The 26,841-nt window shown below is 31.6% G+C and overlaps 1 protein-coding gene across 5 annotated transcripts in view; it reads left to right on the plus strand.

Moving 5' to 3' along the window:
* Glut4EF (Glucose transporter 4 enhancer factor) overlaps positions 1-26,841 on the plus strand; it is an 886,996-nt gene that overhangs the window by 580,555 nt on the left and 279,600 nt on the right. For all 5 annotated transcript variants that reach the window (XM_075290914.1, XM_075290913.1, XM_075290912.1 and 2 more), the window contains exon 2: positions 12,433-12,605. In XM_075290914.1, coding sequence (XP_075147029.1) covers positions 12,433-12,605 — 173 coding nt within the window. The remainder of the gene's footprint in view (positions 1-12,432; positions 12,606-26,841) is intronic.

The following is a 26,841-nucleotide window of genomic DNA, read 5'->3' on the forward strand; positions in this document are numbered from 1 at the left end:
AATTTTATTTCTATAGAATATTTTTGTTAAAATTTTATTTCTATAGAAAATTTTGTTAAAATTTTATTTCTATAAAATTTTATTTCTGTAGACAATTTTGTCAAAATTTTATTTCTAAAGAAAAATTTGTCAAAATTTTATTTCTATAAAAATTTTTTTGAAAATTTTATTTCTATAGAAAATTTTGTTAAAATTTTGTCAAACTGAATTATATACGTATTTAATCGATCTTTTTTGATTTAATATATACCACGTATGGATTTACATACAATTTAGAAGACGGTGTTACGAGGTTTTAAGATACCTTGCCATCGGCAAGCGTTACCGCAACTTAAGTAATTCGATTGTGGATGGCAGTGTTTAGAAGAAGTTTCTACGCAATCCATGATGGAGGGTACATAAGCTTCGGCCTGGCCGAACTTACGGCCGTATATACTTGTTTTTCTTCATATGCCACCAAAGTCCTTTAAAAACTAGTTAACGACAACTTTATTTTCCAAAGTAAGAATCGACTTCCAGTAGAAATTATGCTGTGTTTCAAGTAAAAAACGTCTTTAAAATAAAGTGTTGAAAAACATGCCCTATATTTGAATGATTTTTCGCTTTGTACTCAAGGTGCAAAAAGACAACAAATTTACAGACAATTTCATTAATTTTAAAGAATTTTAAAGAATTTTTCTGAATTATTAAAGTCAAGTTTACCTTAGCCCAAACATTTTTTCTTTCATGTTATGATACCCATTTGAAAGTGAAATCACTTAATTATAAGTACAATACGACTTCATTGAAAAGTTTATGGACTTTTGGACAAGGAAAACAACTTTATATTAGAGAAATGCGTGCGTCTTCTATGCTAAGCAAAAATTTGCATTCGTATTTTAAAGACATGAAATCTTTGACTTTACGACAATATTTTTTTCAGTGCACCAGTGAATTCTAAGAATTTACTAAATTCGTACTTCCCACAAAATAATTCAGAAATTCTTAAATTTTATACATTTTACCAGAAATGGACCCAGCTTGAATTTCGTATTGTGAAGCTAATTTTTAAAAATTTACTAAAAATTTACTAAATTCGTACTTCCCACAAAATAATTCAGAAATTCTTAAATTTTATACATTTTACCAGAAATGGACCCAGCTTGAATTTCGTATTGTAAAGCTATAGAATTTTTTGGAATTTTGAACTCCATGCTTTCCTACGAAGTTTTCTTGAAGAAGTGAAAAAATTATTTACGTCAAATAAATTTCTTGACATCGTCGTTTTTAATACGGTTTAGTTAGTCCTTCCTGGTGAGTTCACTATTTTTTTTTTGCAGTGTATTTTTGATTTTATTAAATCTAATTTATTGTGATAAATTCGAAAAATGTTGCAAAAAAAAAAAAAATACAATTCATTTCAATTTAAAATCTCCTATGCTGGTAATCACCGGGTATTGCAGCCAAGACGTGTCATTAAAACAAAACTTAAAAGCTGTTTCGCAGACATGCATTTCATTGTGTTTCTTTCAAACCAATTTTATTTATTTTTCTAACGACGACTACTTCTTTTAGTTAGGCTCATTAACATAATTTATAATGAAAAACAAAAAATACAAACCTGATTCCGTTTAACACATCGTGAAATATCCATTAAATAAGATACCATCATCACCGCCGCCACCACCACCATTGCCGCCGTCACTGCCATTAAATCGAAAATTTGGTTAATGTCATCCCATAGACCCCAACACAAATAAATAACGCAATAATCATCCAAGTGGTGCAAAATTATATGCAGATATTTTAAAAGCTAGCACTTTACTGGCAAGCAACTGTTATCTAAATTTTATACAAATTAGTCAATTAATCAAAGAGGGAAGTTGTGAGCAACTTAACTAGATATTCCATATAAAATTGAATATCTAGTTTATGCAATTCACTAAAATGAATAAAAATCGAAAGCAAAAATGCTTTGTCTCTTTTAGTTTTTTTTAGTTTTTACACACAAAAATACTGTAAAAAAAGTCCTTTTGCATTTTAACTTTTATCCATGAATTAACCCTGGTAATATTCTTTGTAAACCATGACCCTTGAGGGAGTCACAAGAGAAAGAGGCCATTAGCTAACTTTGCCAATTGGCAATAGGTGGTTATTTGTAGCAAGCCAAATGACAAATTTCATTCATATATGCCAAGTGACATCTTAATTCTGAAGAGGGTTAAATCGACATTGAAATCAATATTTGATTTTCAATACAGAAAATCTAATTCAAATATGATATCAGAAATGATGTTAAATAGTCATTCCAATACGATGTGAAATATTAGTCTTTCAAAAATATTATATGCAAATTAATTTAAAATCTGAAAAAATTTTGCAAAGATTAATGACAAAATTATAGCTGATAAATTGGGAACAATTTCTCTTCTCTTTTCTATGATCAAAAATCAAAATGTAGTCCAGACTGGTGAGAAGACTTCTCCTTCGGATTTCCATACTTCGTCCACCTCTTTATACTTAATCCGTTGACTAAAAATTTTTTTTTTAAATTTAAATATTATTTTTTATTATTTTTCTTATTAGCCTGATACTGAAACAGGCGATTAATGTCCAAATGCATGATATTTTAATTTTAAAATTAATTATTTTTATACCCTCCACCATAGGAGGGGTGTATATTAACTTTGTCATTCCGTTTGTAACACATCGAAATATTGTTCTAAGACCCCATAAAGTATATATATTCTGGGTCGAGGTGAAATTCTGAGTCGAGCCCCCATATAAATCGATCCCCAGATTTGACCTCCGGAGCTTCTTGCAGGAACAAAATTCATCCGATCCGGTTGAAATTTGGTACGTTGTGTTAGTATGTGCAAGAATTGGTCCATATCGGTCCGTAATTATATATAGCCCTCATATAAACCGATCCCCAGATTTGATCTCCGGAGCAAAATTCATCCGATCCGGTTGAAATTTGGAACGTGGTGTTAGTATATGGCCGCTAATAACCATGCCAAAATTGGTCCATATCGGTCTATATATAGCCGATATCGGTCTATATATAGCCGATTATATATAGTCGATCCCCAATCACACAAAAATTGGTCCATATCGGTTCATAATCATGGTTGCCACTCGAGCCAAAAATAATCTACCAAAATTTTATTTCTATAGAAAATTTTTGTCAAATTTTATTTCTATAGAAAATTTTGGCAAAATTTTAATTCTATTGAAAATTTTGTCAACATTTTATTTCTATAGAAAATTTTGTCCAAATGTTTGTTCTATAGAAAATTTTGTCAAAATTTTATTTCTATAGAAAATTTTGTCAAAATTTTATTTAAAAAAAAATTTCAAACTTAATTATATACGTATTTAATCGGCCTTTTTTAGGTTAATATATATCACGTATGGACTACCTTGCAATTTAGAGGACGGTGTTAGGAAGTTTTAAGATACCTTGCCATCGGCAAGTGTTACCGCAACCCAAGTAATTCGATTGTGGATGACAGTCTTCAGTATAAGTTTCTACGCAATCCATGGTGGAGGGTACATAAGCGTCGGCCTGGCCGAACTAACGGCAGTATATACTTGTTTTTATTTTTTTTTATTTAAAAAAAATTTACCTTACTTTAGAGATATGCAACGGAAAAACTTCTATTTAGATAAGAATCCGAAACTTTACGAAAATTTATAGCAAAGATGCTTAATTTTCATGTAACCAAAATCTAATTTTTGTTTTTTATCAAACCAGAACAATTTTGTATAAATTTTTTGTCCTAAAATGTAGGTCGCATTATCTCTACTATTAGATGAACATGTCTTTCATTGTAAGGATGTTAAAATATTCCAGAAAATACACTCAAAGAAAAAATACTTTCCTCCGGAACGAAATTCTCATTTTATATACGTAAAGTAAATAAATCCCATTTTGTGAAAAATGATGAAACACGTTTAACCCCCATTTTCGTGAAGCTCTGTTTGTGCTACGTTAGCTAACGAACTTTTAAACCGTGATATCTACATATCTGTGATCTTGCGTATATATTCCATATGCCAGTTAGAAACTTAACTGCTGAAAACTGTTCAGTTAAAGTTAACCGGAGAAAAGATATTTCCATTTTTCTTTCTGTTAACTGGTAGTTAAAGCCTAACGAAGCTACATGAAAATGGCCGTAAAAGGAATTTTTTTGCCGTCAAAAGAAAATTTTGTTTTTCTAAAATTTCCTTCTTCCGGAAATAAATCTCTGCTTTCAGTGTATTAGCTTCAATTCTATGTCAGATCTTTATTCCAAAAAATCATTTAAAAAGACGAACGGACGGATGAGGGACATACCTGGCGAAAAAGGCGTCGCCCAAAAAAGTGGTGAAATGTTCTTTTGGGTTCAGGAAATTGTTTAAAATTGGGGCAGAAACGAAGAATGTAATATGGGCTTGTCATGGAATGGATGTCCAACATTTCAACATCCGTTGCACTGAATTTGTATCACTTCTTAACGTGTGATCCAAATTCAGATATGAGTGATATTTTGCCAAATTAACACTATTTCTATTTTTATGTAAGATTTATACTGCATTCGAACTCTTGACCTCAAATATTTTCAAAAATTCGCAACTTTAGAATGGATTTAGCATCTTGTCCCCACAAAATTTAAAGGATTTTTACAAGTTTATTAATTTTTCCTCTTTTTTATTTTATTTGAAACAAAAAAAAAATAAATTTAACCATTAAAAATATGAAAGATGCGAGTTATAAAAAATTTTACTAAAATAACTTCCTGTGTAGTTAAAATAAAGAACATCTTTGAGAGGACATTTTTGGAAGAATTTTTAAAGTTGTGCCTTTAGAACAACTTTCAATTTTGTTTTGCTGGGTAGTTACAACCATTTAAGAATAAAGGTTAGGTTAAAGTGGCAGCTCGATTAAGTTGCAGGCTCACTTGGACTATTCAGTCCATTTAAGAATAAATGTTTAGTCTTGTACACGAAAATATAATCGGTTTTAGTCTCTTTCTAAATTTCCATCGCATCTTTAAATATCCTTTGGCACAGTGGTGTAAATTATAATAAATCAGACTTTACAATTCATATAAGAAAAAAAATTATATATAAAAATTCCCAATGAAATAACATAGTTTAGAGTTAACTTAGATTCAAGGGACCCTCGTATACCAACGCACAAAAATCCTCTTTGTTTTTAGTATCTACCACATAAATGTTGTGTACTTGTGCCAACGACAAGGTCATGGGAGGTGACCTGCTTTTACAACAGTGGGCCCAAAAAACTGGGTCATTACAACAACATCAACTGCAGAATTTCTGTTTTTTTTTCGTTTTCTTTCACTTTCATTGACTCACCCCAATCTGGCTTCATGGAAAGAGTTAACAAAAAAAAATAATATCATCAAACCGTTTGCCAACCCAAAACCAATAATCATAAAGAAGGTAAATATTTACTTGGGCCCTGTTCAAAAAATTCCAACTATCCATATGCGAGTGTAATTGGTGATAAAAAAACAAGAGAGGTGGACAAAAACAAAGAACAAGACTGCAAGGGGCTCAACGATGACAAAGAAACATCCGAAACTAGGTCAAAGTAGGTTCTTGTTTGACTGCCTGACAGACAGACAGACAGACAGACTGACATCAATGGGCATTCGCATGAAAATTAAATTCAAAATCAATGGCATACAAATAATAATTGCAGCCTGTTTTTACCACGAAGTACCAATGTTTATGCCAAGGGTTTCGATGGTTGCCAAGAAGGTTTGGAATTTTGCAAGAAAGCAATAATTGTATTGAGGGGAATATGGAATTTTGGTTTACATGTCTTCTTTAAGGTGAGAAGCTAAGGCGGGTATTGGCAATCTCTTATACATTTCCTGGATTTTTTAATACTTTTTTATCGATTTTTTATCGATTCATTCACATTATAAAACATTGTAAAAGATACTTGAAAGTAAGCAATATTTTCTTAATTTCAAAACAATCTTTTAACCAATTATGTGAAATTCTCAAAATAATTATAAAACTCTATTCGAAGTTTGTTTTTATTTAATATTAAATGTCTTAGTTAATTTAAAGATGATTTCTTTACATCAAAAATGTTTTTCTTTATTTTAAAGTAAAATTTGCCTTACTTCAGAGACATACGACTTTAAAGAAGGAAGGAAACTTTCAAAGAGCCGTGTCCTAAATTTTAAGAATAAAATATTTAAATCAAAGATGAACTTTCTTTTAAACATTTGAGAAATTCTTCTAAAAAAAAAAACAAATTTGACAAAATTTCTATAGAAATAAAATTTTGAATTTTCTATGGAAATAAAGTTTTAACAAAATTTTCTATAGAAATAAGATTTTTACGAGATTTAAAATAAATAAAATTTTGGCAAAATTTTCTATAGAAATAAAATTTTGGCAAAATTTTCTATAGAAATAAAATGTTGATAACATTTTTTATAGAAATAAAATTTTGACAAAATTTTCTATAGAAATAAAATTTTGACACAATTTTCTATAGAAATAAAACTTTCACAAAATTTTTTATAGAAATACAATTTTGACGAAATTTTCTATAGAAATAAAATTTTGCAAAATAAGATTACCTTACCTCTGCGAGGACTTCACTGATGAATTTATAAGGAAATGTCCCACTTAAATGCGCTTCTTCTTTGTATGAAATTCAGCGCTTTCAGAAGCAGTAAATTTACAACTAATTTGACAAAATTTTTCTATAGAACTAAATTTTGAATTTTCTATGGAAATAAAATTTTAACAAAATTTTCTATAGAAATAAGATTTTTACGAGATTTAAAATAAATAAAATTTTGGCAAAATTTTCTATAGAAATAAAATTGTAATAAAATTTTCTATAGAAATAAAATGTTGACAGATATTTTTATAGAAAAAAAATTCACAAAATTTTCTATAGAAATAAAATTTTGATAAAATTTTCTATAGAAATAAAATGTTGACAACATTTTTTATAGAAATAAAATTTTGACAAAATTTTCTATAGAAATAAAATTTTGCAAAATAAGATTGAATTTTCTATGGAAATAAAATTTTAACAAAATTTTCTATAGAAATAAAATGTTGGCAACATTTTCTATAGAAATAAAATTGTAACAAAATTTTCTATAGAAATAAAATTTTGACAAAATTTTCTATAGAAATAAAATTTTGACAAAAATTTTTTATAGAAACAAAACGCTAGCAACATTTTCTATAGAAATACAATTTTGCAAAATAAGGTTTTTTGGTAAAATTTTCTCCAAATTTTGGTAGATTCCCAGCAAAAAACTTGCAGCAGCAGCTTTGTAAGGGAAATCAAAGTCAATCAGCGCTTACCTCTGCGAGGACTTTATTGATGAATTTATAAGGAAATGTCACACTTAAATGCGCTTCTTCTTTGTATGAAATTCAGCGCTTTCAGAAGCAGTAAATTTACATGAGGAAATCATTGCAACTTTAATGCGTTTAAGAATGCACATCATAATTTCGAATACGAGATTTAAAATAAATAAAATTTTTAGCAAAATTTTCTATAAAAATAAAATTGTAATAAAATTTTCTAAAAAAATTAAATTTTTGACAAAATTTTTTATAGAAATAAAATTTTGACAAAATTTCCTATAGAAATAAAATTTTGACAAAATTTTCTACAGAAATAAAATTTTGACAAAATTTTCTGTAGAAATAAAATTTTGACAAAATTTTTTATAGAAACAAAATTCTGGCAAAAATTTTTTATAGAAACAAAATTCTGGCAACATTTTCTATAGAAATAAAATTTTGCAAAATAAGGTTTTTTGGTAAAATTTTCTCCAAATTGTGGTAGATTCCCAGCAACAAACTTACTGAACTTTCTGCAGCTTTTTAAGGGAAGTCAATGTCAATCAGCGCTTACCTCTGCGAGGAATTCACTGATGAATTTATAGGAAATGTCCCATTTAAATGCGCTTCTTCTTTGTATGAAATTCAGCGCTTTCAGAAGCAGTACATTTACATGAGGAAATCATTGCAACTTTAATGCGCTTAAGAATGCACATAATAATTACGAATATTGGAACCATTATAGCGCTAAAATTTTACCAGACAGTGGTAATATACTTTCCTTAAAAATTATTTAATGAACACACATTTGTCTTCCTTTTTTATACCCTCCACCATAGGATATTAACTTTGTCATTCCGTTCCGTTTAAAGTATATATATTCTGGGTCGTGGTGAAATTCTGAGTCGATCTGAGCATGTCCGTCCGTCTGTTGAAATCACGCTAACTTCCGAACGAAACAAGCTATCGACTTGAAACTTGGCACAAGTAGTTGTTATTGATGTAGGTCGGATGGTATTGCAAATGGGCCATATCGGTCCACTTTTACGTATAGCCCCCATATAAAGGGACCCTCAGATTTGGCTTGTGGAACCTCTAACATAAGCATATTTCATCCGATCCGGTATATGTTGGTATATGGTCTCTAACAACCATGCAAAAATTGGTCCACATCGGTCCATAATTATATATAGCCCCCATATAAACCGATCCCCAGATTTGGGTTGCGGAGCCTCAAAGAGAAGCAAATTTCATCCGATCTTGCTGAAATTTGGTACATGGTGTTGGTATATGGTCTCTAACACTCATGCAAAAATTGGTCCACATCGGTTCATAATTATATATAGCCCCCATATAAACCGATCCCCAAATTTGGCTTGCGGAACCTCAAAGATATGCAAATTTCATCCGATCCGGCTGAAATTTGGTACATGATGTTGGTATATGGTCTCTAACAACCATGCAAAAATTGGTCCCCATCGGTCCATAATTATATATAGCCTCCATATAAACCGATCCCCAGATTTAGCTTGTGGAGCCTTTAACAGAAGCATATTTCATCCGATCTGGCTGAAATTTGATACATGGTGTTGGTATATGGTCTGTAATAATCATGCAAAAATTGGTCCACATCGGTCCATAATTATATATAGCTCCCATATAAACCGTTCTCCAGATTTGACCTCCGTAGTCTCTTGGAGGAGCAAAATTCATCCGATCCGGTTGAAATTTGGTACGTGGTGTTAGTATATCTCCATCACACAAAAATTGGTCCATATCGGTTCATAATCATGGTTGCCACTCGAGTCAAAAATAATCTACCAACAGTTTATTTCTATAGAAAATTTTGTCAAAATTTTATTTCTAAAGAAAATTTTGTCATAATTTTATTTCGATATTTTTTTAATTTTATTTCTATAGAAATTTTGTTAAAATTTTATTTCTATAGAAAATTTTGTCAAAATTTTATGTCTATAGAAAATTTTGTCAAACTGAATTATATACGTATTTGATCGATCTTTTTGATTTAATATATATGGACAATTTAGAAGACGGTGTTGGGAGGTTTTAAGATACCTTGCCATCGGCAAGCGTTACCGCAACCGAAGTAATTCGATTGTGGATGGCAGTGTTTAGAAGAAGTTTCTACGCAATCCATGGTGGAGGAAGCTTCGGCCGAACTTACGGCCGTATATACTTGTTTATAATTATACTGGGCCCGGTTCGCAAGAGTTATTGTTACCTTGAATTAAATTCAACAATACAAAACAAGATGAATTGAATTGTCTGCAAAACACGTCTTCATCCTTCAAACACAATACATCAACAGATTTATTTTTACTAATATGTCTTTGCACAAAATCGTTCATTCGTAAGAAGTTGTGGTAAAAAAAAAAACACAAAAAGCTCTTGCTTACAGAAGTGCAACTTGGTAAGCAAAGGAGGAAGCACCTGCTTACCATAGTGCAACTAAATTGCTCTAATTTCAGCACTGCCATATTTTAACAAATTTTTGTCGAGCGTTTAATTAAAAAATTTTAAGCGCGTCGCCCGTTATAAACGAAGAACTTACTTACACCTTTAGACGAAGTAGTGCTGAATTCTGCACTTACAACTTTGCACAGAATAGTAGTGCCTACAGTATGAACACTATAATTTGGTTGCTTCCAATTTTATAATTATTTTTTGCTAGGTTATTTTGGTCTCGAAAGGCAACTGTGATTCAATCTCATTCCTTAGGCATAGCAAATATCATTTAGATTCTTATTTAAAAAAAAACTATGTCCAGAGCATATACATTTTTTTAACTACACATTTCCCTTAACAACAAATAAATACATTAAAAAATTTGATTTCATTTGGTTTTGTTTTCATTGCCCTACTTCGGTATCTTTCATTATCCACAAAAGCTACCAAAAATTCTTTAAATGCGTAAATTTGGGTGAAGAGCAATGTTATCGGTCATTGAAGGTTTTATTTTTTTTTGTACTTCCATTAAATTTACAAAATGCAAAAAAGAAAAACGCTTTTAGCGATTTGTTTTGTAATTTTATCGATACTTTGGTAGAGCCAGAGATAACAATTTATTCGACACTTGTGATAAGAGAAGGCCATCGAAGATTAACAGAATTTTCAATTTGATGGATGGGTCTTCTTTTATGAACAAAATGAAGATTTGAGGCCAAAACAAATAGGGCTTTGTTTATTATTTTAAATATGTATATGCTACACGCTCACAAAAAATCGCTTCTGTAACATATACTCCCAAACATATTTTGCTTCAAGCATATACATTTTTGGGTATTGCCCAAACATTTATATGTTTGATCTCTTCCAATATATAATATGTTTGAAAGCATATTGGTCTAAACAATATATGTTTGGGTAGTCTAAGTTCCAAACATTTTGTATTTTTGCATCCAAATTCAATAATGTTGTCTTCCAAAAAACAATATGTTATTATGTGAACATATAATATGTTTGGAAGCATTTTGCACCCAAAAATATTATATGCTTAAAAAAAATTCTCCCAAACAATATTGTGCTCAAAATTTTATTTATTTATTTATATATTTACAATCATAATGAATTATGAAAATAAACAGGTAATATAGGTGCTAACAACATAGGTTTACGACCTGAATGCTCAAAATTTTGTTTCTGCCCAATTGTATATTCCCCCACATCTTTCTCACTTCCACGAGATTTTTAGTTCTTAGCACCTTTTTCTGTAATACAAACATTGTAAAAGAAATTATTCAATTGTATGATTTTTTTTTATTTTAATTTTACCTTTTGCCGGACGGGGATTCGAACAGCGGACCACACAGTTTGTAAGGATCAAAGAAGTAGCTGATCAATTGCCCAAGGAAAAATAAAATGTTAATTTTGTAGTAACAAGCAACAACCACCAACTTAATTCAATATCGCTCCCTGTTAAATAGCGCTCCAAGCTACTAAACACATATATGTTTATAGGCTATTTCTAAATTAATATATGTTTGCATCCAAGCATATTATATCTACAAACATTTTATGTCCCAAACATAATATGTTCTAACATATTAACATATATGTCCCAAACATGTTATGCTAGTTTATGAACATTATATGCTTGCACTCAAAAATATTGTGTTTAAAAATTTGTGTTCCAAACATATAATGTTTATAGCCAAACATATGAAAAACAGTCTTTTTCATCCGTGTAGTTTTAATAATCTAAAAATATAAAATATCCTTTAACATTACATATACACAAAAAAAATAATTTTTGGATTTATACACGAAATTTTCTAATACAAATAATTTTTTATTGGCACTGCTTCAGTCGCGAAAATTATAATTTTAAGAACCAACTAAAATTAAAAGATTTTACTTTTCATTTAATTTTCTGTGATTAATATTAGATTTTGTTTAAAAAAAATGAATTAAAGCAATTATTTTTCTTAATCAAATATTTTCTTTTAGTTGCAAAAATATTGGGGATATTTTTTTGTGTAAAAAAGTTCTACGATTTTGATATCTGTTGCAAAAATGATTTAATATCATCAATGCACCCTTAAAAAGTGAACCCATCACGAAAGATCCACAAAAAGACTATTTTTCGTATGTTTGGGTGTAAAAATTATATGTTTGGAAGTCAAAAATTTTTTTAACACAATATTTTTGAGTGCAAGCATATAATGTTCATAAAGTAGCATAACATGTTTGGAATATATATGTTAATATGTTACAACATATTATGTTTGGGACATAAAATGCTTGTAAATGTAAAATGCTTGGATGCAAACATATATTAATTCAGAAATAGCCTATAAACATATATGTGTTTAGAAAGAGAGACCTAAATAATGGATGTAACCAATTGGGGCCTTAAAAATATACACAAAGAAAATTTCATTAAATTTTTTTCTACCAGTGTATGCCTTAAGGTGAAACATAATATGTTTGAACAATACAAACAATATTTTGTTTGGACCAATCCTGAAAATATATATGCTAAATGTTACAGAAGCGATTTTTTTTTTGAGGGTGTACAAATTTTCAATAATATTTTAAGAGACCATTAATAGTTAATAAATTCTTAACTTTGTTTTTTTTTGCCTTTGTTTACAGGAACCCATTGAATTAAAGAAACGTTTGGAAGAAGTGCGTCTGCTGGAATCGAGACGCTCAGCCCGTTTAGCCGATCAGGATACAGATTTTGCACGTTTAGCCGACATGGGTGGAGACAGACGCAAGCCATCACACAGTATTGAGGTGCCATTATCAGCCACGCCCCAGCACAAGTAAGTTAACAAAAAATTAAAAAACCTTTTTAATGGCAATAAAAAAAAATCAAAACAAACAAATTCTCACTATTTTTTCCTTGATTTTTATTATACTAGCAAATCCAATAGTTGTTATTTTAGTAAAAACAACAACAAAATATATTGTTTATGTAAATTTTTGTAAAAATCAACATCGACCAAAAAAAAAAAAAACAATGCTAGTGAAATAAACAATAATCGGCAAATGGGTATTAGAAAATAAAATCGCTTACACAAACACCATAAATGTGCATAGAGATAGAAGAAGCGGGTAGGCAAGCGGGTGATATATAAGAACACCCCTAGAACAAATAAAAAAAATAATAATAATAAATAAATAAAATGAATTACACAATAAGAGTGAACACCATCATCCATATGGGGGAACATTCAAATGCCTTCATATGAACGTTTTGGAAGTTTTTGTTTACTTTGATGTCGCAACAATCAGCGAATCAACGAGATAGTTTTTAATACCCTAAAGTACCTTATACTGTGGACAATGGTAGTAGAAATAAGTTAGGTCATATGTCCTCTATAACTACAATGAATAACACTGAACCTATGGTGTCTTTTGCTAAATAATTTGTGATGAATTTCTATTTCGATTTGACGGTATACGTCCGTTCTTTCTATGAAATTGGTGCTGAAACAAGGTTTAGCTTCAAATATATTCTCACAAAAAAAGTTTACTTGGAGCCAAAGATGTTGACCCTTCATTAAGGATTTTGGTATTGATTACGAGCCAAGGATGCAACTTCTTTAAAATAAAAATATTTTTAGGGTCCATCTAGCTTTAAATCTAGACTCAGTAAAACTAAAATTGGGATACTGATCCGACTTTAAGGGATAGCCGAAAATTTCCAAGATTCGTGTCCTAAATTTAATGGAAAAAAAAATTTTGAAGTAAACACAAGTAAATACGGCCGTAAGTTCGGCCAGGCCGAAGCGTATGTACACTGAAAAAAAAAACCATGCCCGGTTCCAAAGATTTTGTCTTTACTTTAAAAAATTTGGTATTGATTCCGAGCCAAAGAAGCGGAGAATACAAGTAAGGATACTTTTAAGACACAATTCTCTTTTAATTTTGGGTTTTGTGTACTTGCTTCTAAGAAGCAAATTTTAATTTTTCGCTTTCTCAGCTTATTTTTTTCATATGCTATCAAAGTCCTTTAAAAACGAGTTAAGGACAACTTTATTTTCCAAATTAAGACTCGACATCCAGTAGAAATTATGCTATGTTTCAACTAAAAAACATCTTTAAAATAAAGTTTAGAAAAACATGTCCTAAATTTGAACGATTTTTTGCTTTATAGCCAAGATGCAAAAAGGCAACAAATTTAAAGACAAATTCATTAAATTTAAAGAATTTTTCTGAATTATTAAAGTCAAGTTGACCTTAGCCCAAACATTTTTTCTTTCATGTTATGATACCCATTTTTAAGTCAAATCACTCAATTATAAGGACATTATGACTTCATTGAAAAGATTATCGACTTTTGGACAAAGAAAAAAACTTTATATATGAGAAATGCGTCTTCTATGCTAAGCAAAATTTGCATTCGTATTTTAAAGACATGAAATCTTTGACCTCACGACACTATTTTTTTCAGTGTACCCTCCACCATGGATTGCGTAGAAACTTCTACTGAAGCCGATGGCAAGGTATCTTAAAACTTCCCAACACCGTAATATATACCACATAATCCATACGTGGTATATATTAAACTAAAAAAGGCCGATTAAATACGTATATAATTAAGTTTAAAGTTTCTATAGAAATAAAATTTTGATAAAATAAAATTTTGACAACATTTTCTATAGAAGTAAAATTTTGACAAAATTTTCTATAGAAATAAAATTTGGACAAAAATTTCTATAGAAATAAAATTTTGACAAAATTTTCTATAGAAATAAAATTTTGTCAAAATTTTCTATAGAAATAAAATTTTGACAAAATTTTCTATAGAAATAAAATTTTGACAAAATTTTCTATAGAAATAAAATTTTGTTAAAATTTTCTATAGAAATAAAATTTTGACAAAATTTTCTATACAAATAAAATTTTGACAAAATTTTCTATAGAAATAACATTTTGACAATGTTTTCTATAAAAATAAAATTTTGGTAGATTATTTTTGGCTCGAGTGGCAACCATGATTATGAACCGATATGGACCAATTTTTGTGTGATTGGGGATCGGCTACATATAACTATAGACCGATATGGACCAATTTTGGCATGGTTATTAGCGGCCACGTTCAAATTTCAACCGGATCAGATGAATTTTGCTCCTCCAAGAGGCTCCGGAGGACAAATCTGGTGATCGATTTATATGGGGGCTAAATATAATTATGGACCGATATGGACCAATTCTTGCATGGTTGTTAGAGACCATATATTAACACCATGTACCAAATTTCAGCCGGATCGGATGAAATTTGCTTCTCTTAGAGGCTCCGCAAACCAAATCGGGGGATCGGTTTATATGGGGGGCTATATGTAATTATGGACCGATATGGACCAATTCTTGCATGGTTGTTAGAGACCATATACTAACACCATGTACCAAATTTCAGCCTGATCGGATGAAATTTGCTTCTTTTAGAGCAATCGTAAGCCAAATTTGGGGATCCGTTTATATGGGGGCTATACGTAAAAGTGGACCGATATGGACCAAGTTTTGCATGGTTGTTAGAGACCATATACTAACACCATGTACCAAATTTCAGCCGGATCGGATGAAATTTGCTTCTCTTAGAGCAATCGCAAGCCAAATTTGGGGGTCCGTTTATATGGGGGCTATACGTAAAAGTGGACCGATATGGCCCATTTGCAATACCATCCGACCTACATCAATAACAACTACTTGTGCCAAGTTTCAAGTCGATAGCTTGTTTCGTTCGGAAGTTAGCGTGATTTCAACAGACGGACGGACGGACATGCTAAGATCGACTCGGAATTTTACCACGACCCAGAATATATATACTTTATGGGGTCTTAGAGCAATATTTCGATGTGTTACAAACGGAATGACAAAGTTAATATACCCCCATCCTATGATGGAGGGTATAATATAAACTGTTTTTAATTAAAATTTCATTTCTAAAGAAATTTCTATTTAATATTGTGTAAATTGCATGTCCTAAAATTTAGGGTGCATAATATTTCATATTAGGTAAATATTTTTTCCAAAGTATAACAACAATAATCAAACTATATAATCTCAAAATAAGCAGTTACACTCAATATCAGATATAAATTGGAAATATTTACCTTCAAAATGATGTAGTGTATAAAAAAAGTCGACACCGTTTTCCTTGGTTTTTGGTTTACTAGCCTACATATGATCAGTCTTTCTAAATACACAACTACAATACGTTTAGCGGAACAATAACAAAAAATCCATATAAAAAAATAATAATTACAATTACGTCGCAAATAGATATCTTATCTCATTGTTATGTCGTGGTAATTATGAAATTTCAAAAGCGTGTTAGTTGAGCCTATTCTTAGCCAAAGACGTTGTCCCCTAGATAGTATAGGCAATAATGCTAAAATAAATAAAATAAAATTCAGCTAAAAAAACTCAATTAAATAAAAATAATTGAAATCACTTTAAATTATAATATATTTAGAAAATAAATACAATTAATAATTAATTCAAATAAAGTCAATTAAATAAAATTAGAAAAAAAAACAAAAATTAATTTAATTAGTTAAATACACTGAAAAAACAACAGTGAACCCTCCAGGGAAGAAAATTTTAGTTAATTTTAGAAAAAAAATAGATTGGAAAATTTTTACTAAACTGTATTAGAAACGCAGATGTCACGCCCATTTCACAAATATAAGTAAATAATTTTCGACAAATTCGAAAAAAATATATATTAGAGAAAAATATTTTTGCACTTATTAAAGAAAACTTCGAAGTTTGAAAGAAAAAATTATAGTTTAAAATTGCAAAAATGTCTTTAGGTGCCATAGGAAGTTCAAGAGAAGGAATATGATCACCTCAAACATGTTTTAAGAGCAAAAGGTTAGTTTTGACCGGAGAACATGTAACATGTTTGTCGCAATCATGTTATGTTCTCGAAAATTATGTACCTGTTTTCGGCAATCACGTATATGTTTTCCGAGAAAAGAACATGATTGCGACAAAAATGTTCCATGTTCACCGTCCAAAATAACATTTTGCTCTTGAAACATGTTTGAGGTTATCATATTCCTTCTCTGCGTGCAAATTTTAAGAAATTCTGAACAATGTTTTGGGAGGCAAGAATCTCTATGCTTCTCATAAAGGGTGGTTAAAATTTCAAGGGCCGATGTTGATTTTGAATAAAACACAAACTATTTAGGAAATTATTGTAATTTTATTTTATTATGATATATTGGTATTACTCAATTATATATGGAACAAAATATCGGTCAAATGGGCGCCGCGATTTCGGTGGCACACCTTCATCCGATGGTCCAAATTTTCGATGACACTGAGGCATAATGGAGGTTCTATGCCGTTAATGTGCCGAATTATCTCATCCTTTAGCTCTTTCAAATAACCCCAAATAAAAAAGTCCAACGGTGTCAAATCACATGATCTTGGCGGCCAATTGACATCGCCATTACGTGAGATAACACGGCCATTGAATTTGTTACGCAAAAGAGCCATTGTTTCGTTAGCTGTGTAGCAAGTGGCACCGTCCTGCAACCTGAAACCACATATCGTCCACATCCATATCTTTCAATTCGGGCCATAAAAAGTTCGTTATCATCTCACGATAGCGAACACCATTCACAGTAACTGCCTGACCGGCCTCATTTTGCAAAAAATACGGCCCGATGATGCCGCCAGCCCATAAACCGCACCAAACAGTCACTCTTTGCGGGTGCATAGGTTTTTCGACAATCACTCTTGGATTCTCATTCGCCCAAATGCGGCAATTCTGTTTATTGACGAATCCACTGAGGTGAAAATGTGCCTTTTCACTGAAGATGATTTTCTTCGAAAATTGATCATCTACTGTTGTCACTTCTTGGAACCATTTAACACGTTGTTGGATTGTGTATCTCTCCATGGTTCAAATTGAGTAAGTCTGAAATAGAGAAATGTCAAATAAAATTCGGAAAAAAACTTGGCGTTTAGGTGTGGTTCACATTCAACATCGGCCCTTACAATTTAACCACCCTTTATAGATTTTTTCCTCTGTAAGTTAGTTAATTTAACTAACTTACGCAAAAAAATTATTAAAGTCATGGAAACTTTCTTAAAACGTAGTAATTCCATGAACTAAAATACAATTAAATCGGCTTTATTGAAATATAGGGTTCACTGTTTTTTGAGTGTCGATCTAGTTTACTTATGAGAGGGGTTATTGTTACTTCAGTAAACTGTAAACATAATCAATTTTATCCAATTTTAATAAAATTAAAAAATAATATCGAAAATAATAATTATTTTTTTTTACTTTACATTTTTGATTCCAACATTATCATTAAAATTTTCTCTTAAATCGAAAAAACTTGATTCTATAAAAAAAAATTAATTGCAAAAGAAGGTGAAGTTCAACCAAATATGTGAATATGCGATTCCCTCAATTATAAAATTAGATTCTGAAAAAAAACAAACAAAAAAACTAATTGCAAAAGAAGGTGAAGTTTAACCAAATATGTGATTCTCCTAATTAAAAAATTAGTTTTGTGAACAAAATCAATTGAAATATTGAGACTATGGTGAAGTTATTAAGCCATAATCTAAACTGGAGAACCCTTTTTTTAAAAAGAGAAAAAAGTTCCCGTAGTGGCACAAAAATCCCGTGGTTTCTAAACAGATATCCTTTATAATTCAAACCGATTCGTTTTTTTAAGGATGAGAATTCGATAATTTTGTATATCTTTACTGCAAAATCAAAATGCGTTCAAAAACAGAAGTTTATACACGAAGGCGGGCCCTCTCGAAAAATGAAGTAGGGGGTCTATATTCAGTGGCCACCCTATCTAACAATTTCAAGCAAATCGGAGAACTTAAACTCAAATTTCAGAGGGGTGGACCCTATCCCCGACCAAATATCGCAAAACAATAAAGCGGATTTGTTGTCTTGCTTGGGGGTCCACAAGCTTCCCTGAAAATTTCAAGCAAATCGGAGAACTTAAATTCAATTTTCAAAACGTCGGGCAAGGGTAAGATCTCCTCCCTGACCAAATATTAAAAAATGAGTTACCCAATTTTCACGACATGATTACCTTCTACACCCAGAGAAAGAATATGATCACCTCAAACATGTTTCAAGAGCAAACTGTTATTTTTGGGTGGTGATCATGTATGATTTTCAACAACCGTCACATCAGCCGTTTCAATCGAGTCGTCAAGAATATCCCCTTCAGAGATCTCGGTGACTCTCGCAATAACCATAGGTTCAAGTTTGGTGAGTTTTGAGGCTGTAGAAACCTCCTCTTGCATACGGTGTCTATCCAAGTCTGCATCTTTGGTATCTCCCTCGACTTCGCAAGAGGATCCGCTTATATCTGATTCAGACAGAGGCTTGTGAGACTTGCTAGATGTGGCAAAGACTGAGTGTTCAATATAAACACTGCATGCCGTCTTGGCCCATCCACTTCATCCAAACGGCCAACCTTCCAATCAGCTGTTGGAAGATCTGGATTGCATTGTTTCAGTCTATTTAAAATAGATTCAGGGTCAGGAGGGTTTGCAGGTATCCACGCATGTGCTCTAGGTCTAGCCGGTATGTCTTTCTTCTCGACTAACTCTAGAGCAGCTCCTTCCCAAACTTCACCAATTAGTATCAGAGCAGCTTTAAAACATTTTATAGACCTCTGGTCCTCAAATGCGACTAGCTTAAATCGTCCTTGATACCAACCAGCCTCTTGGTGTCGATGATCTGGGCCGGGAAACTTTTCCAGCACCTGTGAGTAGATGCCAGACAAAGCATTCTCAATTTTCCCCCATTTTTGCTTTGGAACCATACCGTCCAATGCTGCCTTGTTAATGATAGCCATCACAAGGCTGTCTTTAGCAACTGAGGCAAACGATCGTTGATCCCTTTTGGAGGATGGCAGCTCATCCGGTGATCGTTCCCTTTTTCCAGCCTCAAGAATTCCTTGAGCCCATTTTAAGGAATCGCTTTGTTTAGCCGACAACGTGCTTGGGTCGACTGATCCTAATTTCTTTAGGATAAACAAAGCATTTCTGTGTTCCTTGAATCTCTTTCGTGAGGGATTACCTCCTTTTGATGCCGTTACCTTGGAAAAGGTTCGACTTGTCAAAGTGTCGCCATCTGTCGACCCGTTTACGGGTCGACTAATTGGGCCTTACTCTTGGTCATTGCCCAAATTTATAACTCCAGTCGATACCCGTCCACTGGGCCCTGAAGTTAGCAACCCAGTGGATGTCTTTGAATTTCTCTGCATGGTGGCCTAATATCTCACCACACTTGAAATTCGTAGTAGGTACTTATTACGATGGTTTTATCCGCTATTAAAAAAAACACGTCCGTTCCGTTCGACGGTTGAATGGGCCTTATTTCTAGGGGGCTTATTATTTCCCGGAGCCATCTTCAGACATTTTCCCACATCCCCTTGTTTTACATATTTACCGTATATAACGTCTAAGTTCAAAATTTCTTCTATTTATATTCGTTTTATTTGTATTGCTGCCATATTTTGATATTTCTGGTATAAATATTTTTTGATATACTTGCAAATAGCTTATCGCAAGAAATGGCAAAAATATCAAACAATATTTTGATTTTCCAATACTCGTACGACGCATTAGATGTCGTCGCGACGTCTATGAAATAATTTAATTATTATTTGTATTTATTTATTTTGCCTATCGTATAACCAAAGTCTAGTGAATTACAAGTGGTTGATTACCCAGCGAACATTATCACCAAATAAATATAAATTTATTAGGGAAGAACAAATGAATTTTTCTCAAACAAATATTTTTTGAGTAAATCTACTCTCAGCGAAGGAAATATCTCATTTCTTGGGAATGTTTTTATTTATCTTCCAATTATTTGTTTCCAATGGCCCAAAATCCCAGAAATTTCACTACGAATTCAATCTAAGTGATAGAAATTTATTGTAAACAAATGGCTTGAAGAAAACAATTTTGTTTACAGACTCCTTTCAATGGTGTTGAAAATCTAATTGTTTGGTAAGCGATCTACCAATAAGAAATGAGCTATTTAATGTTATCAAATGCACTGGTGTTGTTGTAAAAATTTCAAGTGTTTCATTTATTTAAGAGGTCTGCTACACCATAATTTAATGGGGGGAACCTCTTTTCCTCTTTAACCCTAAATTACATGAGAATTTCTATTCCCAGTGGATTCTGTTTGGAGTTTCAGCATGAAGATTTGTTTAAAACAGAATAATAACGAAAACTTTATTTTTTTATCACATCTTTACATTTATTCAAACCACTTGAGAAGAATATTTTATTTCAACACTTAACCAGGAAACAAAAGTTTTAAAATTGCGGCTAAAGTGTAATATACCAAAAAAAATCGCATTTCATTTAATTAAGTTGCCACTTTATCTGCCCTACTAGAAACTAACCCGTCTTTGGTTTTTTTATATGGTATCCAGATAATATTTCTACTCAATTGAAATTGACAAATTATCCAGGCTGTGGTCAGGGCCAGTTTTAGAGAATCCCCTCTTTATTATTTCAGAGTGTTATAAAAAAGGTAATTAATAATGATAATAGTGAATAATGAGTATAGACATTTATCAATAGACAGATAAGGAAAACGACAACAATCAAAAAGAGGCTTTTGTTGAGCGAAGCTGAACCACAAAAATGCCTGACTTTGACTGAACGGGTGTGGCCCTTATTATGACATCAAAACACGCTTAGCTCGCGATAATTACTTCAAGTACAACTCTATTTAATAGGCATCGAGAAAAAAACACATATTTGCCTTTCCAAGCCTTTGCTGCCATAGATGATATATGTAGCCATCCATCCAAACACTCTATCCATCTTCCATATATCGTCATTCCTATGGCCATTTGTTATCATTATTGGAACATCATCATACTCTTCTTTGGGTATAGAAAAATTTACTATCTATTGCGTTGTAATGTTGCAATTGAATTTGTCTTACAAATGGGGCCTCCTTTGAGAGAAACTCATAACCACAATCCATTGGATTGGATGACAGAGATGTTGGTGGTGATGTTCATGTTAACGATATGACAACGGCCATGGTGGCTATGTGATTGCACATGACTTTGTATCTATCAATGCATCCAGATACAAAGATCAATCTATGCCATCCATTTATCCACATATTGGGCTATTTGTAAATGTTAATGTGTTCATCATTACCAAGAGGCATATATGTGGCATGCGTGTCTTATAATATCCACCACCACCACCATCATCATCATCATTTCCATTTACGAGCAACGGGTGGCCTATGTCTGTCCCTCAATTGAATTGAAATTCAATTAGAAATTCTATTAATTTCAAATTGGAAGTCTCTTCCGTCTTTAAGATAAATAAACTTAAGTTGCCATAACTATTTGGCAATATACTGAACTGATGTAATTTTCAAAAGTGTGGGGCAGGGGCCTTTGGTCTTGATGGTCTTTCAAGCAATTGTTTATTTAATTTTTGTTGCACAAAGTGCATAGTTTAATAAACAATTAAGAGGGTACAAGAAACGAATTACCAATACCCTATAATGCATATTAATGGAATAACGAAAAGCAATTAAGCCAAAATAAATTTTATCAAATTGAAATTAAAACTAAAATTAAAAAAAAAATTAAAATTAAAATTAATATTAAAATAAAATTAAAATTAATATTAAAATTAAAATAAAATTAATATAAAATTAATATTAAAATAGAAGTAAAATTACAATTAAAATTGAAATAAAAATACAGTTAAAATTAGAATTAAAATTAAAATTAATTAAAATTAAAAGTTAAAATTAAATTTAGAATTAAAATTAAAATAAGAATTAAAATTTAAGTTAAAAGTAAAAAAAAATTAAAAATAAACTTTAATTAAAATTACAAATGCCCTTAAATGCATATTGGGGGAATAACGAATAGCTATTAAGCTAAATTAAATTTTATCAAATTAAAATTAAAATAAAACAAGTGAGTAAAGTAGAAAGTCGGGCGGGGCCGACTATATCATATCCTAAACCACCCCTACTGAACTAGTAAACATAAGCATTTGTAGGGTATCATCGGTATAGGTTTTGGAGATTTTCATATTTAAGAACATAAAGGGGGGTACATGTCTAAAGGAGTCTTGTTACAATCTGAGCAGAAATGTCTAATATTAGGAGCTATAGATTATTTTGCACCTAAAGAGTTAGTATGTCACTAATATTGAGTCCATTATTAAAAAAGAGGAAATCGGTCAATTAGTTGTGGGTAATACATCAAAATTTTTGAAACTTGGGAAATATATGTTATTTAAGTAAGAGCTACATGTAAGTCTAACTATGATCGGCTAATACTTCAATATTAGAAATTTGAGTAACATTACACGTAACCCATATATGTGCATCGCTCGATTTTCCCAAATTTTGGCCATAAGACACTTATTTATTAATTACACCCAGAGAAGGAATATGATAACCCCAACCATGTTCCTAGAGCAAAATAGTACTTTTTCACGGAAAACATGTAGCGTGGTTGTCTAAACCATGTTCTTTTCTCGGAAATTATGTATATGATTACGGAAAGCATGTTATGTTTGACGAGAAAAGAATATTTTTGCGACAAAAATGCTACATGATCGCTGTGAAAAAGTAACATGGTGCTCTTGAAACATGTTTGAGGTGATCATATTCCTTCTCTGGGTGTAATTAATAAATAAGTGTCTTATGGCCAAAATTTGGGAAAATCGAGCGATGCACATATATGGGAGCTATATCTACATCTGAACCGATTTGGATGAAATTTCCAGGTTTGGTTGATACCACAGAAGATTACCTTGTGCTAAATTTCAGTATGATCGGTTAATGAAGTCTAAAATTAATAAATGATGGTCAAAATATATTATGATTATTAGAGGGAAAATTTTCAAAATCGGCCGCTACATATATATGGGAGGTACATCTAAATCTGAACCGATTCGGATGATATTTTGCCACAGAAAGTTATTTTGTACTAAATTTCAGTAAGATCGGTTAATAAGTAAGACCATTAGGACCACATTTTGGAAAATCGGGCGATGCATATATATGGGAGCTATATCTAAACCTGAACCGATTTCCATGATTTTTTGCACATTAGAAAATTAGGTTTGGCCAACTTTAAGTAAAATCGCTTTATAAATAAGGGATTTATGACCACATTTGGCAAAACCGGGTAATACATATATATGAGAGCTATATCTAAGTCTGGACCGATTTCAATGATTTTTTGCAAAGGTTTGATTTGGCCAACTTTGAGTCAGATCGGTTGATAAATAAGGGACTTGTGGCCAAATTTGGAAAAATCGGGCGATACATATATATGGGAGCTATATCTAAATCTGAACCTATTTCGATGAAATTTGGTACAATTAAAGGGTAGTCAATTGGATTACTTTGTTACAAATTTAACGCCGTTCGGTTAGTAAATGAGCTCAATTTGACCCAATTTATCGAAATCGGGCAATACATATTTTTATACCCTGCGCCACACTGTGGAACAGGGTATTATAAGTTAGTGCATGTGTTTGCAACACCCAGAAGGAGAAGAGATAGACACATGGTGTCTTTGGCAAAAATGCTCAGGGTGGGCTCCTGAGTCGATATAGCGATGTCCGTCTGTCCGTGAACACATTTTTGTAATCAAAGTCTAGGTCGCAGTTTTAGTCCAATCGACTTCAAATTTGGCACAAGTATGTGTTTTGGCTCAGAATAGAACCCTATTGATTTTGGAAGAAATCGGTTCAGATTTAGATATAGCTCCTATATATATATATATATATATATATATTTCGCCCTATATGGACTTATATGGCCCCAGAAGCCAGAGTTTTACCCTAATTTGCTTAAAATTTTGCACAAGAAGAACACTTAGTACTATAGTCAAGTGTGCCAAATTTTATTGAAATCGGTTCAGATTTAGATATAGCTCCCATATATATCTTTCTCCTGATATGGACTAATACGGTCCCAGAAGCCAGAGTTTTACCCCAATTTGATTGAAATTTTGCACTAGGAGTACAATTAGTAGTGTAGTCAAGTGTGCCCAATTTTATTGAAATCGGTTCAGATTTAGATATAGCTCCCATATATATCGTTCGCCCGATTTCCACTCATATGACCACAGTGGCCAATCTTTTACTCCGATTTAATTGAAATTTTGCACAGGGAGTAGAATTAGCATTGTAGCTATGCGTGCCAAATTTGGTTGAAATTGGTTCAGATTTAGATATAGCTCCCATATATATGTTTTTCTGATTTCGACAAAAATGGTCAAAATACCAACATTTTCCTTGTAAATTCGCCACTGCTTAGTCGAAAAGTTGTAAAAATGACTCTAATTTTCCTAAACTTCTAATACATATATATCGAGCGATAAATCATAAATAAACTTTTGCAAAGTTTCCTTAAAATTGTTTCAGATTTAAATGTTTCCCATACTTGTTTACTAACATTGTGTTCCACCCCAGTGCATTAGCCGACTTAAATTTTGAGTCTATAGATTTTGTAGATGTCTATCAAATTCTGTCCAGATCGAGTGATATTTATATGTATGTATTTGGGACAAACATTTATATATAGCCCCCAACACATTTGACGGATGTGATATGGTATCGAAAATTTAGATCTACAAAGTGGAGCAGACTATAATATAGTCGGCCCGCCCGACTTTAGACTTGCCTTACTTGTTTCAAATTCAATAGCGTTCATCCTTGTGCCACAAAAGCGCCACATACTAAATTTCATCAAAATCGGTTAATAATTGCGACCGGAATCCTGCGAACAACAAATACATGGACGTACGGACGGACACCAAGAACTAGATCGACTCAGGAGGTGATTCCATATATTTTATTGGGTCTAAAATCAATATTTCTAGTAGGCACATTTTTTGGCAGATCAAAGTTATTATACCCTGACTACTATGTGGTTTAAGGTATAAAAAGAAATAAAATTAAAATTGCAATTTATTTATAACAAAAACTGCACATACTTTCAAGTGAAGAAACTTATATACCATACAGCATTTCCAAGGGGATCGACATGAACTACCTGTACTTCATTGTAAACACATACATACATATCTATGCTAGACATGTTATTCTAATTATCATGGAAATCATATGAATAACATTCGATTGTTCAATTATAAAATGTTTTGTAAACTATAGCATATTATACAAATAAATATTTATTTTTTGTTAACATTCCACTGAGAATATGCAAAAGCAGAATTCTGCATATCGTTTCGAATGGATAACAACTATGGATCGATGAAGATACATTAGGGTGGGTGTATTGTGTTGCTCCCTGGGCTCCCTTTTGTTTATCGTTACATCCTTATACAAAATAAACAAACAAAATGCATGTGTTTACACTTCCATATCAGAGCTACTTAAAAATAAATTCATTTAAATACAACGAAATTTTTTTGAAAATGAAAATAAAGATGTTTTGTACATTGCCTGAGTGCTGGCTATGCCCGCTGTTGGTTAGTTTACCCAGGTAAAATAACAAATGCCTGTATTTGAAAACTTGTGCCACAAAAATTTTGCTTTCAAGGCTTTTGCCAAGAATATTTTTGTTCAAAAATATATAAAAAAACATAAAAATAATAACAGATTCCTATCGTCATCTTCCATCCATCGTCAACACTATTTGCTCGATGTCGGAGATCTGCATAAATATTTTTAGAAAAATAAAGACGCAAAGAACGTAGATATCTACAGATGGCGAAATAAAAACCATTTGTTTATTATTTTATCTACTCGGTCTCTTTTGTAAATTGCAATAAATATTGACGATGAGCATCCAGCAAAAAGCAATCACAACAATAGAAACATCAGTAACCAAAGAAACCAATTGCCATTACTAAAGTCCTTCAACGGAAAACCCCATATGGGTGGGAAAACTCTGTGAATGTATGTAAGAGCAATAGTGTGAATGCATGAATGTATGAATTTCAAAGATGTGTATGTATCAATAAGAAAAACAGAAAACAAATTCTTAACTGAACTTCCGCATTACTT

Source organism: Haematobia irritans, chromosome 1 (genome assembly GCF_050003625.1).
Source record: "Haematobia irritans isolate KBUSLIRL chromosome 1, ASM5000362v1, whole genome shotgun sequence".
Taxonomy (NCBI): Eukaryota; Metazoa; Arthropoda; class Insecta; order Diptera; family Muscidae; genus Haematobia; species Haematobia irritans.